We start from the raw sequence: 15,926 nt of genomic DNA, 5'->3' as shown, positions 1-15,926 counted from the left end.
GTTGCAATTTTGGTTACCAATCAGACTGGACTATCAGGTGGGAATACATCCTAAAACAAATTTGACAGTCCAACGAGACGCACTCAACTCCCCACCCCCTTGACCTCATTTTTTGGGTCAGCCTTTTTCAGGGTTTATGCCACCTCAGGCAACTGGGAACTAGTTGGAAGAAACAAACAGGAATCTGATTTTTTCTTCAAGCAACCACAATTTTAACACCCAAAAGTCAGACCATTCTCTCCACAGACACCTCCACTTTAAGTGGGTGTAAATCATCAAAACCGATGCCTCCAACATTCATATGAAACATGTAATATTTGAACTCTGCATGGTGAATCACACTAAATCAAACAATGCAGAGTTATCCGTCACCTAAAGTTTACTTTTTAAAACTGATGCCTTGTCCTGCAGTCGGCTCCAGCAGAGACGGCTCTAAACAGAATGCTTTATAGAGGAAAAGTGACTTTTAGCTTCAACTCATCATGTTGGGTTCTTACAAACATTTTACAGCAAATGACGAAGGATTATTATGATCCCAGAGGCAGCGGGATGATGAAAAGCAGCGGACGAGAAAGTGCAGCGAAGCAGCAAATTAAAACACACTGAGACCTTGACAGCTATTCTATTAAGTGGCTACAGGGGAGCGTCTGCTTCACTGAGTTCACTGTCCAATCCAAGGCGGCTGGAAGCTTTTTCAGGTGGCGAAAGCACGTTGGTACAGTGATGCATCAGATGGTGAGTTTGAAATATTTAAAATTTATGGTCAACCGGAATAGAAATATCATGACTGGCTTGTTTACAGGCATCACTTCATTAATGTTTTATGTTTGACATGCAGAAACAGTAAAAACAAAGTAGAACATTGTGAGAAAGTCACTTGTTTTATAAAAGATTCAGTATATATCCAGTGAAATATTTCTAGTAATTTTGATGATAATGACTTATAAGTAGTGAAAATGCAACATTTTGTGTTTCAGATATTAAGAATATTACAAAAGATTTTAAAAAAAGATTTTGAAACTGACGATTTATCGATTAATTGCATAAACAAATTAGCATTTTGTGTAGATTTTTCATTTAACCAGTTAGCCCTTTTCATACAAAACTGCATTAAAATAAACATATAACTCAGTTTTGTTTTAAATAAACGTGAATCTGAACCAAGTGAAGCTAAAACTATGCCACTTGAGAAGTTTTGAGTAAAACATTTTTACAAATCAAGTTGTTTTCATCTTGCATGCAAAATGTATATATTTACCTTTTAGTTTTCTCTTAATTACTGTTCTAAATGTGTTGTTTTTTCAGCAAATGTCCTTTTTTTGAGTCTGTATACTCCAGTTAATGATTACTATATTAGCTGACAATGAATTCAATAATTGATTAATCACGATTAAACCGATTAAAAATTTCAACCTTATTGAAAATGTCAATTTTTGACACTTGTTTTAGAAAATTTGGGTCATGGACATTTACAATATTACATAAGATCAAAAAAGGATTTTCTAAGTAAGAAATGTCAGAAAAATTATTATTTTTTCCATGAACTCCATATTTGGTTGGGCGTTTTTTTGTGTTATTTACTGCATTAATGTAGCATGGCATTGACGTAAGTGACAAAAAATATAGAATTCTTTCATATTCTATATTTTTGAAAAACAAACCAAACCTCTCTCTTTTTACTGGCCGTAACTAATTGAAATCAGTTGAGTCGTTTGAGACAACAGCTAGGGGATTAAACAATGAAAGAGCAGAGGCAAGTGCTTGTTGACAAAGTGGTTCTCTGTGTTTGCTCCAACCAGCAGATAAGAGCTTGGCAACCTCGGCACATCCCACTCTTAACTCTCCACTTGAGCAGCATGTCAGCAGGAGCTGGAGAAGCTTGACAAAAGGAGTGCAACCCAACCGCCGGACAAACACACACGTCTCTACTCTGTTCCATTTTCATTGTGGTTCTGGTTTAGAACATTTTCATACTTCTTTTGGGTTTCCTTGCCTTAAATTTGTTCTTAATTCCTGTAAAGGGGCAGTATTATGTTTTTTCCATATATATAGTGTCATTTCATAACATAATCAACTATCTGTTAGCTTCAGTTGTTATATCAAATGTGGCTTAAAATAAATTTTACTTCTTAACTGAATGCTTTGAAATTGGGCCTCTGTCTCTTTAAAAACTCCTGCTCTTTCTGAAACTCCACCTTCAGGAAGTCATCACAACTCCAACTCCTCTATTAACCCTTTAGCAACGTTTTTACCAAGATTTCACTGAGAAATAGCTGATATAATCATCTCAGCAGATGCACAGTTCCACCAGTTGTTTGCTAATTGCTGCTAGCTATTAGCAAACAACTAATAAAAAGTGGGAGAGGGCTGCTCTGTGTTACCGAAACTCAGTAGTTTGGAAACTACAGCCATAAGGAGGAGCTTTGTCCTCGAAGGCGGGGTTAGGATCCCCCAGGCACTTTGCACAAGTGAATGGAGCCATGGAGATTAAAAGATTTCTCAAACATGCATAAAACAATGAAGGCAACACTCCGGGTATGTTTTTGACAAAGGAATAACATTATTACATAACGTAGAGCTCATAAAGCTGATTTTACATAATACTGCCCCATCAAGAAAGAGACATTAGAAAGCTGGCAAGCTACCATAATACATAAAAGAAGAAGAAATCAGATGTTATTAAAACCGAACAAGCAAGCAGATGAAACTCGACTGGTTTCACATCAGAAAGTCGATGTGGAAAACTCCCATGTTTGTCTGACATGAAGCTTTGCGGACCAAACTGACTGAACAACAATCAATCTAGAGTTTAGTGTTGTTTACCATTCATAAATCTCCTCCATGACACCAAGATTGCACAATGATGGAAGACTTTCCAAAACAAAATACAGAGGGGAAGATTAATTCAAGATCTAAAGTCAAGATTAAAAATAACAAAGAAATGCTCCTGTTTTTCGCTAATATGAAGCTTATTTGGACGTTTTAACTACAACAAATTAGAGCATAAACTAAAGATTATTTTATCAACTATTGTGATGAAAATCATCACTTTCTGCAAATTTTTCATTTAACCATGTAAGTCTTTCTATGCAGCGTTCGAAGTACATTAAAAGATGAAAATAAACATAATTCTACTGCTTTTAAAATAAGAAAATAACATTTTCCATTGCCAGAAAATTTGTTTACGTATTCATCTTTTTATCACAAGATTTTATCATAAATAGAACCTCGTTTATCTAGAGACTTTTACTGAAAATCAGCTTTTATTTAGATCAGTTCACTTTATTTTTTTTAGTACACTATATTTCTTGGTAAATTATCCCCTAGGCCATAAAGTTCTCATTTTCCTAATTAAATAATTAAACTTGGTGAAATATTAGCATGCAATTTGAAAGAAAGCGACCCAAATCCTGTTCTTACAACTGAGAATAAATTTGTTCAATTAAGACCAAAATCATTTGAAAACTATACATCTTTCTTTAATATAGCAAACATGCTAAATCATTTTTAAGGTTTGGATCCATAATGAAAAACATCACCTAACTACAAAATAATAATATTTATAATAATTGGGTTTTTTATTAGTTTCTTGGCCCAAAGTGACAAAAGGTTTGTACACCCCTGCTCTAGACAAACGGGTTCAAAGAAAACAAAATACTACCGATAAATAATTTATTTGCTTCATAAATGGTTGTTCTGAACCCAAAAATACTCAACTAAAACATAAAAAACCCCATATAATAATAATTTATTGCCCTTGTTGTCAAACAGCTATAAATATTTGCATGTTTTAAACTTTCAAACCAACTGCATCTTCAACCATTACGTAATTAAACTGGCACACAGTTGAGCATCGTTACTCTTTCTGGTGATTGCTTTCAGGAGTTTTAGCTGCAGCAGCATTTCAGCAGGACTGGAAACACGCAATGATATCCAGCGTTCACATTCACAGTACCTCTGATTTCTTTTAAGTGCTCAGAGTCTAAAACAATAAATTATAAAATTTTTAAAATGCTAAACCTAACACTAACCTGACCCAGGAATGAGCCTAGTACAGACGAGTTGCTGACACCCAAAGCCGGACTGCTTGAGGACAAAACTGGAACGAGCGTAACTACTTTGACCTTTGTTGCTATTAAATTGAGACAAAGAAAGGTTGAGGAAGGAACAAGCTCTGCTTTATGTACTGAAACTGCATATGTTGAGTTTCTGATAACCTTTCAGAAAAAACACAGTCTGTCGTGACGTCGGTGAGAGAGGACACATGATGCTGAACACCGCAGCAAAAAGAAAAGGTCAAAAACAAAAACAAAGGAGCTGGTATTTTAGTCAATACAAAGAAGAGAGTTGGCTCAGTATTTCTAAGATAAAACACTCAGAATAACCTTATATTACAGAGTTACTTTAACACTTCTGTCGGAAACTGTATGCAGTATTTTCAGCTAAACTGCACATCTTTAATTTAAATATCAATAAGATATGTATTTTTTTGTATTTGTTGTGTTACTTGCTTAAATATTTTCAACCTTGTTCAAACTATTTTAAGGAGACATTTTAAAATGTTTGAAAAGGTTTTGTGTCTTAATTTAAAAACTTTGACACGTTTTAAAAATAAGTTACATACTGCACATTTAAAGCTCCAGTATGTAACTTTTATTTTTTTAAAATATGTTTTGTGACAGTTTATGAGGTGGATAATCTGTGAATAGATCGATCTTCTTCACCTCCTCCCTGAGCTACGATTACCATTTGAAGCAATGCACCAAAAACAACCAATCAGAGCCAGGAGGACAATCTTAGTGCTGTTAACCAACCATGTGTATGTGCTCCTCAATGTGCTAATGGTGGAGAAAAAACTTACTGTTACGAGAAAATAATTTTTTCCGGCCATGCTGACTAGCGTGAGCATTTACAACAGGATAGTAGAAGGAAGGGGTGGGGGTTAGCAGCAGCTCCACATGTATGGTGATTGACAGCGCTAAGACCCTCCTGGCTCTGTTTAGTTATTTCTAGTTAGCACTGGGACATTGCCAAAGGTGGAGGAGGTAAATTGTTTTCACAGATTATATGCTATATTGCCACAACAGTGAGAGTGTCAACAAATATGTAAAAAAAAAAAAAATTAATATAAAAGTTGCATAGTGTAGCTTTAAGGAGCTTGCCAAATATTTACATTTCAAAACAGATTCACATAAAGAGAATTCTTCTGTTTGGAAAGGTTCTCATTCCCATAACCACCAGCGCCCTCTACTGGATGGAGGCCAAACTACAACACTAAAAGTAGGTTGCTAATCGATTGGAACAAATTTTAATCTAATAAACCATTAATCTAATGCCAAGTTGATTAACTGTTTGCATCCCCGGGGTTTCCCCATAAAAATGTTCTAAGCCCGGTGGTCGGGGCGCTAGGGCAATCATTTGGCAATCTACTATATTGACAGAAAATTTTTAAATATCACTAGTAATTATGCACTAATGGAAGACATTATTAACAAAATCTAAACAACTGTAATGCTAACATTGACAAAACTAAAATAAATTAACAACCCATGCCAAGCTTATAAAACCCAACGCTAGGCTTATAAAACACTGCAGGAAACCCGGCATCCCTACTGCTGACTAATGTGCTTAAAGCAACAGAAGAAGACGATTCTGACCTGGAGATGTTCAGTCGAAGAGCTGCTCAGTTCATCTCCCGACTCTGAGTCGTTGGTGCGTCTCTCCTCTCCTGCCGAGTCGCAGTGCTGCGTGACGTCCGGCGGCACCTTAAGCGAGTCCGGCGACCGGGCCCGGGTGCGAGGCAGGGTGCTGGACGAGCCTTTTTGGGGGAAGCCGCCCTGAACAAGGATTTCTGCAAGACAGCGCTCCTGCTCGGTGGGCGTACTGGGAGTGTGGTGGTGGTTACTGTTCCTGCGGTGGATCGGGGGACTGAAGTGGGATGAAGAGGCAGTTTGTGCGGAAGGAGAGCGCCGGGCTTTGGACTCATGTCGGTGAAGGGCGTCAGTGACTTGGTTCCCCAGGTCCAGAGTGGTTGGTTTCACCCAGAGGGCAGCAGCGCTGCGCGGGTTGGAGTTTCCAGATGCAGTGTGGGAGTGTGAGATGGGTTTAGGTGGCGGCATGAGGGCTTTCCGCACCTCACGCACATACTGAGCCGGTACGTAAAACGGCTTTGCGGTTTCGTCTTTCCTCACCTGCCACCAGTCCTCGTTAGATTTCTTGATCAGCATGTAACATTCCCCTTCCCGAATAGTGATGACACGGTCCTTGGACTTGTACTCATAGTCGTACTCGACTTCGATGTAGACCTCGCCCGGCGCGATGGGCAGATCCGCCATGATGCCTCCGACTGTCCCACAAGGCGGCTCAGCATAAGAGGAAAATATTTACTAGCATGGCTCAGCAGCAGACCTGGAAACAGAGCAAACACAAAATCAGATAAAAACAATTTATTGCACAGCAAAAAAATTGTTATCATGACAGGCCTATTTAATGCCATTTTGTTGTCCTTAGGAGTTTTGAATAGAAGATTTTAGATCCCACATTTATAAACAACAGGATGAATATGATAAATGCACCTGATTATTGCAAAAAATAACAAGAAACTTAGGAACAGTTTCTTGTTATTTTCCTGATTCTTTTGATCTAGCTGTGAAGATGTTTTACCTTCATAAAATAGCAAAACATTTATTAAATTAGTCACTTTGAGAAACTTTAACTTAAAGAAAATTTTAAAAATGTGGTCATGTGTAAAGAAAGTTCAAAATTTAAGGTGGAGAAATGTTAAAACTTTGATGCTCTGGGGAAAAAAAAGAAGAAATCAGAAATAATTTCTATTTTTAATCTCTTATGCAACAAATGTTTAACAAAGGCACAATCGGTTTCTGAAGCCTAATACTCAGGGAAACCAATCACAGTGAACAAATGGAGAAGATTTAATCCTCTTAAAAGGCTGAATGCACCGTCCAGCTCAGAACTTGAAATCATCACATGAGATTAGCCAGAAGGAGACAGAGGCGAGTCATGCAGTCTTCATTTACTTTGCTCTGCGCTGAGCTAAAGGACAGTACATACGGTAACAACTCAGGCATGTTGATGCTGAGCGGGAAGATCAGTAGAGTCATTCACATAGCTTTCTGCTGAAGTCACTTTTATAAACACACAAACACACCTTTTGTGTGTAGGCCATTTAAGTATAAGCCATTGTTTCAACTATTTATCTACACTTAGCAGCAGATTGAATAAAATATACAAGCTTTAATATGAGGCATTTTCTTTCTAAATACAACTTGAGTTTCCAAAGAATGAGAGAAAAAACTAGTTGTGCCGCAATCTGTTTCTCGGTGGTGATCTCATGTTGTCTTGTGTCGTAAATTCAGAGCGCTACTTCCTGTACAGCCTGCGCTTTCCCTCCTTTTTGCAAAACCAAAACTGTCAAAGCGGCAAAAGTTTACTCAGCTTTTTTCCCCCATTTGAAAGAAATGAAAACAAAAACACAATCAGCAGCAGAAGTTTAAGCTAAAAAAGTAAAACTAAAGTCATTCTAGCAGGTGATATCAACAACCAAATCGTAACATTTCTATGGACTCGTTGCAATGTGACGTCCAAAGATACTAGTGGAGGAAAGGAAAAAAACCTGCTCGCTGATGATGACTACCATTGATTTTAGCTGGCAAGTTGTCAACACGCTAAATCTGAAATGTACATGTGATATATAAAAAGAAAAAGGGACTTCGTGCTTTGCTACTAATTTTCAACACTTCAACAACTAAATAACAAGGTCAGGAAAAAGTTTGATTTACAAAACAATGGCAAGAAGGGAAGTAGGTCACTTTTGCTAGCTTGACTTTGACAAAATCTACAACCATGTAGATGTGCTGCAGAATTTTGCTGTTTCGGTTCAGGTACAAAAAATAGAGGCGACTCACACAATAACTCTGACACATCATCAGTATAGCAGGGGTTTAAATTAGCTAATCAACCACAGTGATCAGTTATTAATAATTGTATTAATAAAAATCAAGCCTGAAAACGTAAAATTTTTAACAGACTGAATGTTCTGTTCTTTATGTGGAAAATATTTGCGTGTTTTTTGGGTGTTGAATCCTGATACATTAGTAGCATTGTTGTCAGTCAGTTGCTATGGCAACAGGTCTGTGTGTATTGCAGCCAACACAGAGTGCAAGAAAAAAGAAGAATATGAATGGTTTTGTTGTTCTTCAACGGTTCTTCTGTGTTATTTTTCCCATTGCTGTGGGCACTGCACTGATTTAATAATACTTACATCTCCAGGTTTTATTGCTGTAGCTAACTTGCAATGCACGTACAGTACTTTGTCAGTGGTGTCCAAAGTGCGGCTCGTGGGCCATTTGTGGGCCCCAAAACTGGTTTCATGTGGCCCCCCAACAGAATTTAAAAGCTACTGCAGTTAAAAAGTAAAACGTTTCCAGTTATAAAGCAGCATTTTTCGATCAGCTGGACAGTAGCTTTATGAGGATCAGTGATTAGGTGTGATTAGGCTAAAAGTGCCAGGATTACTCCCGATCCGCTGGATAATTTCCCCACAGATTAAATGGCTGGTCTGGACAGAAATCCATTAACCAAATGAAAAATACAACGAACAAGAGGAAGCTTTCCTTGTTCACCTTTTACCTTTTAATTCAACCAGCTGCACTAGATAGAGGAAGACCAAAAATTTTTAATAAATTCAATTTGTTTGAGCACATCAATCGTAACAATTTATTTTTGTCTTTGTCTCGATGAGTTAGGTTTAAATTGTTTACTTGAATACATCCGATTAAATAAAGCAAGACAATGTCTATTTGTGCCGAAGCAATCAAATTCTTTCCTAATGAAAAAACAGAAACATGTCAGACTCTGACACTTCTGGATGGAAATTAGAGATGCATTGTAATCAAAGAGAATAAATATTGGGGGGGGGGAAAGCTTATTTTCCAGCTGTTTCTTGATCTACATCAGTGATGTCCAAAGTTTGTTTCCTGGGCCCAAAACTGGCAAATTTAAACTACTGATGAGACACAAAATTCATTCATTAAAAATGCTAAAATTTGTTTATTTTGACTTTTTTCCTTTTTTAGACTTACCTGTTTAACAATAAACAAAAGTTTTATAAAATTTGTATGTAATCCGAAACATAAAAATCGCCTTACTAAAATAAAAACAGACAATTTCCTACTTTTCTATGTCACTGATCTTTTCTAATTTGTTGACCAAATTTTTTTTACCATTCTTGATTTGGGGACCAAACAAAATCAAGTCAAAGGCCACAAATGGCCCTCGGACCTCCCTTTGGAGACCTCTTATTTGAAGGAAACAGAAGAAGACGCCTCATTTTATACAGATGGTTGAAATCCATCTGTATAACAAATATACAATTGAGTCAAGTTTTCAAAATAATAAATATTTTTAGTACAGTTATTTTTTGTAACTGGAAAAGTGCTTTGATTCACTTTAATTATTGGAAAAACGGAAATGTGTTCAGACTTAAGGATCTAATGTGAGGAATGCAAGTTTTCCACATTAAATAGCATTGGAAGAAAATTGTGAATAGGCAAGTGATAAAAAAAGTTTTAAAAAATGGACCATTACAAACACTTTCAACAATGTAGTTTGCTTTTTTTTCTCTCTCTCTCTAAAGCAAATTATAGAAAGTTTTGAAAATAATTTGAGATGTACAGATAAAATAATGGATACTTCCCAGCCTCTATTCTTCATAAAGAAAGGCGTTAGGAAGATTAAATACCCTCAGGCTGTTTGCCTTTTTTACTTATCCCCACCTAGACTAAGCCTCGGCTTCTGCGTTGGTATTTAGCAAACCGCACAAATCTTCCCAGAGTCCAATCAGCAAAATCAGAGGCGGTACGTTAATTTAAAGTGATGGTAATAAGCTTTACAGAGAGGCGTGGTCTCAAGGTTTGAGACATGAACAACAGAGTGAAGAAACATGTAGAAAAAAAAAGCACGCCCGTCTCAGCTGATTCACATGATTCCTGTTTGCGGCGCTCTGAGGCCGGGATGCCACTGATTACTCTGATTTGGTTGCTTTCATCACACAGAGGAAATCACTCACCCATTGTGGTGAAATCTGAGAGAAGGGAAGTAACACTGGACTTTTGTTACAGCGAGAGCAATAGTTGGACATTTGCATTATAATAATCTATTTATAATGATGGGAAGTTCTTAGGAGTGTTAAAAAGTCCCTAATCATGAGGGCCAATGTGAATAATTTTATCATGACAGAATGAAAACAGACTTGCATAGTTTAAGGGAAAGAAACTGTAAAAACATTTCCTAAAAGCATAAGTTTAAATACTAGATAAGGCTGGGCAGTACTGTTTAAAAATAAAAATCACAGATTTTTTTTCCATACCAAATAATTTTTTTTTTTCTTAAAATACATTAATTCATTTCCTTTTAATTGCATTTCCTTCAGGTTCAGCCAATCTTCCCATGGCCGGCTCTGACAGGTGATCACAATGTCCAAAACAAGAAAAACAATGTTTTATGTTTTAAAGTTTTGTTGTGAGGATGAGATGCAGCAAAGGTCTCCAGATTGGGAATCACAAACAGATGCACCAATTGCAGTTTTCTGGCTGATCACTGACCTTTGAAAACCATGACTTCCTAATTCTGATACTGATTTGTCGCTTGATATATTGACAAAGTTGCACAGCTGTCAAAAGGTAACAAGGTGGCTGATTTTCAGACCTTTGCGGAGGTTGATAATATCGGTGGATGAGATCAGTTTCTCATGAAAATATTGGTTGATTACCGAAATCAAGGCAGATTTATCAGCTGAACTATTCATCTGTGCAACCCTAGTAAATATCAGTTATCAACCAAAACAGCAGAATTAATATCAGGTATTGGTATCGGCCTAAATCATCATTTCGGTGCATCCTTTGTTTAATAGACTACAAGTTGCTGGATACACTTAAAACATTTTCTTAACATGCTTACATCAATGGCTATTATATTTGTTGAAAAATACCAGAATTTTATATAAATAACACATAAAGCATCAAACAATCATCCATTTTTCCCTTGATGTACTTTTCTGAGTTTAACAGATAGAAGTCAGATAAAGATTGTAAACATATTTTTTGATGCATAAATTGAGATAATCTTATTTCATCATCTGATTCAGAACTATCATCACCTGAAGCAGCTTTTTTTCCATAATTTGCTGCAATTCTTGGACAGAAAAAGGCAGTAGGAAGTAAGCGTCTGCTAGGATTGGTTGATTTCTGGTAAATAACTCTTTAAAGCGAACATAACAGCAGATAAAAGGTTTCTTGATGCATTGGTATTACAGAAAATAAAGGTGTTTAAGGTGGTGGAAAACCACTTTTATGACTATATTTACCTGGGAAATTATTTATATTTTATCTAAGTGGAGAAGACAATGATTTTGCACTAAAAATAAAACAATTTTAAAAATCTGAACTTCCTCTTTAATATACATCTATGCATAACACTACACTTAAAAAAACATGAGACGGAGCTAAATTAACTATTAATTAGCCTATTCATAACAAAATTACTGTTGTAGAATGTGTTGATTTAATTTTTTAAAAATTATTTATCATGCTATCAAAAATACTAAGTAGAATTTAATTACATTTTATCAGTTAGGTCAACAATATTAAATAATTACTAACTTCTACCCAATGGGAACTCCTTGGTTTTAATTGCCCTACATTTGACCCAAACAAAATTAAATCAACAGTTTGAAGTTTTTAAAATCTATTGTATTATATTAATTGTTACATTGTTGCTATAATATTTTTAAACAGACACTTTTCTGAGTCTAGACGTTTTAGCGACATGGTTTTTATCTCCTCAAGGAAAACTGGTTTGGCACAAAGCTTGTGGTTTAATTAACATACATTTACACGCACCAAATAAACATTTGATTTCAACTCATTTCAAAGTTGCTGGTTTTGGAGTTTCAGTTTCAGGATCATTTTGTGGGTGATTCGGCATTGTTATTCATGACCTCTCACAAAAAACCTAGAGACAGAGTCAGAACTGATATTAATTCATGCCTAACCGCTTCCTTTAAGGTGGTTAACCGAGGTTCCTGCAGGTTTCACCAACTCAGATTTAAGACTTTTAAAGACCATTATGAATAAAATTTAAGACCTCTATTTCCATAGAAATGGATAAACTTCATCCAGATAACTGGCAATAAATGAGCACTTCATACATGTTAGACGCAAAAAAACCCTGCTTAGCTAGCAAGGGTATGTTAGCAGCTAGTTAGTGTAGCCTCAACTGTCTCCAGTCACAGAGATTACAAAGAAAGCCAGTTCTGTCAAGACCAAATTTAAGACCAAATTACTTTTTTAATGAATTTAAGACTTTTTATGTTTCTTTGACACCCTGGATGGAAAATGACGAACATTAGGAATTAGCAGAGCCAGTCCAGCTGTGACATGCAGCCACACCAAATATAGGCCCCAAGTTGCCCCAAACAGCTCTGTTTACGCACAAACCGCCCCAGTTAGGATCGTCACACCACCACTTTCCAGGAGACCCAGCTCCCCGAGGTTCATTAGGACGAGTATAACCACAATCTGTCACACAGTCAGCTGCAGCCCACTTAAACGGGAACACACACAACCTGCCAGCGCACAAGCAGGAAGGCCGTATCTGGAGGAGGCATTGGAGCAGGTTCTCCCACATTTCTCCTCCCACACACTGTTACTTCAACCAATATCTCAACGGAAAAATGGTCCTTAATGTCAGTTATCCTTGGGATTATTTGAAAAATGTGCTATATATACTATCTTATTGTTCCCTGAGCTTAAGCTTTGAAGTTGAAAAGCAGAAAAAATAAATTGAAAAAGACATAATTTCTTCATATAACGTTTTTAGCATACAGAATTTTTCAAAAATCTGTTTGATGGCGAAGATTTTATGAAATCTGTGCAGCTGATTTGCCAATATTCAAACCAGCTCTATTATATTTTATTGAGCTTAGAGTGTTTTTTTTTTCTTCTTTACATCCTCACAACCAAAGCAAATGCTAAAATGCTCACAGATGTAAATTATTGTTAACGACAAGAATCATTATTTGAAAACCGGAAAATATTGGTTTCAGTGTTCAATTTCAATTATATTGCAGATTATCGGCCCAACTCTGAATTTAGCATAAATCTGACTAGATTGGAGCACAAGCATTAGAAAGTAAATTTATGATTTGCCATAATAGTTTGATAGGAATGTGTCATTGTGAGAAAATTGAAAAACTACGGCAGTCGAACATTGACAATTTTTTACAATCTAGGGCAAATAATGCATTATTTATTTGACACATAGAAAAGAAAACTGAAAAACAATGATGGACAAAGTTTAAATTGTGATTTATGAAAAACTTAAACCTACAAATCTAGCAATGCACCGATCATTCAGCTAATTCTAGTTATGGGCAAGTACTTTTTGAATTTTTGCTTGCTTTACCTAATTTTCACTGGATTCTAAAATATCAAAGAACCTGAAACACGTTTTTATTTTATTTTCAACTTTAATTAAACTAAAACTTATTCACACAAGTAAATTATATGTGTCATAGTGTGAAAAGATTCATTCAAACTGGTAGATCAGATCTAAAAAAAAAATAGAGAGTGGTATCAGCCCACAAAAGCTTGATTAATGCATCTCTGAAAAGTGCATCATTATATAAAAATTATAATAAATATGTATACAACATTTGGGCCAATAACAATATCTGATATTAATATTGCTGTTGTTGCTGATAACCAATATTTAATGACATTATATATTATTTAAATTATAGATGTCTACAAAGTGAAATAAACAAATATACTGCCTACATTGCTTCTCTGCTTCAGTTAACACAGATTGCAACATGAAATAAATAAACACCGCATGTTATCGACCCAGTTTTACTAATTGTAAAGATATTTTTTTTAAAGTACAACCTTCCGCTGATATATCAATATGTATCTATATATATTGTTCTTTCTGGACTAAAATGGACAGGACAATCTGAACTGTGATTATCAGTTTAGTTTGAACTGTTATCACAGTTATTTTGAGCCAAAACCAATAATCATTTTTCTAAGTGAAGGTTTTGTGCTCCAGTTTTGACTATCAACCAACCATTTAAATGTAAAACTATGATTTATGAAGTGAGTTTGCCGTTATAATTTGACTGTCAATGTGAGATAAAAATACACTATACATAAATCTGATGTATTGTGACGCAAACTGAACCTTTAGGGAGTATAAATGGATGTTTGCTTTAAACAGATTTAAACAGCTTTATTTACTTACTGTCACAAAACTATACAGTTTCTATCAGTTTTACTTTTTCAAAAAGACATAAACATATGTCTTGACTTGTATTATTTATTTTGACTTAATGTTACGAGTTCGACAAATATAGTGAGAAAATTACATTTCCTGCTCCTGTTCTTATATTTACAAAATGTTCAAATTAATCTATGCGCTTTAAGAACAGGCTACAGATTTAATTGTAGTTCATGTTCATGAATTTTAAAGCAAAGTTTCGTCTTAAATGTCAACCGTCCTGCCTTAATCTGTCGCTAACATTAGCCTAGCTAATTAGCTTTGTGGCTAAAACATTCCTGAGTGTCCCAGCCAAAGATCCGCACCTGAACGTGTCTCCGCTTGTGAGTCCTCCGGGAAAGGACGGCAAACTCCGGCGCTCCTCTGTGAACTTAAATCCCGGGAAACTTTTCCCCTTGGAGCTGCCAACCGTGTCCAACTGAACGGTTGTCTTTTTCTTATTTTATTTTTAAAAAGTTTCTCGGACAATCCCGTCCTTCCCTGCTCGGTATGTGTGGGGTGGGTAATCCACAACAGTTCCCGTTCTCGTGCACTCTCGCCTGCTTCTGACAACTTCTGCAACCACCTTTCAGCAAAGATCGTCTACTCACGCGACATCTCACGGTGAAGACCTTTCAGCGGAAACGAAAAGAGGATTTATTTTCCACTGTGCTAAGATGTCATTATTTCGCTAACTGTGTGATATTGCGCGTCCATTGCACAACGGATTACCAGTTGACTAAGTGTGTATGTTTTCCCAAGAGGCTCTTTACAGATATTTGTCACTGAAATACGGTGAGAGTGAGGCATCGTCTTTATAAGGAATGCACATGGTTCGAGCCCCTCAGGTGTTAAAGATGCAAACAGGGAATAAGCGCTCTCTCGCGGTAATAATGTGAAACTACAAGTGCTAGATAGATGCTTAAAAACAAAACACGCAGGTGCCATTAGTTTCTCCAACTGAACAAAAACAAAACTGGAGTTAATTTTGGACCTAACATGAATCTTCAGTCAGCACAACTTCAGTTATTACAGCTAGAAACTAGTGATCCGGCCTGAATCTGGGTGAACTTTCAGAGTCACATAAAGACAGTTACAAAATCAGCCTTCTAACACCTGAAGAACATTTCTAGGATTAAAGGAGTCGGACTAGTAGAAAAACTCATCCACAAGTTAATCTTTAGTTGCATTGTACAATTGTCTTCACAGGTCTACCTAAAAAGAACTCTGTCCACCTGCTTCCTGTACTCAGACAACACTTTAAAATACTCCCTTTTATAAATCACTGAACGGCTTAGAATCACAATACATTAAAAATCTGCTGTTGTCATAGCAACCTTCCAGACCTCTCAGATATTCTGGTTCTGAGGATGCAGAGCAGACCAAATATGGAGAAGCAGCATTCAGTTTATATGCTCCACAAATCTGAAACAAACTTACAGAAAACTGCAAAACAGCCGAAACAGAGCTCTTTTAAATCCAGTCTAAAACCCACCTGTTCAGAGTTGCTTTTGACTCCTTATATCTGGACCATCATAAATCAATTAATCAAATTTATTTGTATTGCTAATATCAGCAATAAGGCAGTTCAA

General features: G+C 36.2%; 1 protein-coding gene across 8 annotated transcripts in view; it reads right to left on the bottom strand.

Moving 5' to 3' along the window:
* The window catches only part of LOC114146542 (rho GTPase-activating protein 12-like), a 64,207-nt gene extending 49,268 nt beyond the window's left edge, over positions 1-14,939 (bottom strand). For 2 of the 8 annotated variants that reach the window (XM_028020710.1, XM_028020709.1), the window contains exons 1-2: positions 14,661-14,933; positions 5,658-6,408 (exon numbers count right to left, since the gene is read on the bottom strand). In XM_028020710.1, coding sequence (XP_027876511.1) covers positions 5,658-6,335 — 678 coding nt within the window. In that variant the 5' untranslated portion in view covers positions 6,336-6,408; positions 14,661-14,933. Of the gene's footprint in view, positions 1-5,657; positions 6,409-14,660 lie in introns of all 8 variants that reach the window. The other 6 variants (XM_028020703.1, XM_028020705.1, XM_028020704.1 and 3 more) reach the window with 6 other exon arrangements.
* Positions 14,940-15,926: the final 987 nt, after the last annotated feature.

Source organism: Xiphophorus couchianus, chromosome 6 (assembly GCF_001444195.1).
Source record: "Xiphophorus couchianus chromosome 6, X_couchianus-1.0, whole genome shotgun sequence".
Lineage (NCBI taxonomy): Eukaryota > Metazoa > Chordata > Actinopteri > Cyprinodontiformes > Poeciliidae > Xiphophorus > Xiphophorus couchianus.
Note: the sequence above shows the minus strand (reverse complement) of the source record. Positions and strands in the feature narration are given on the sequence as shown.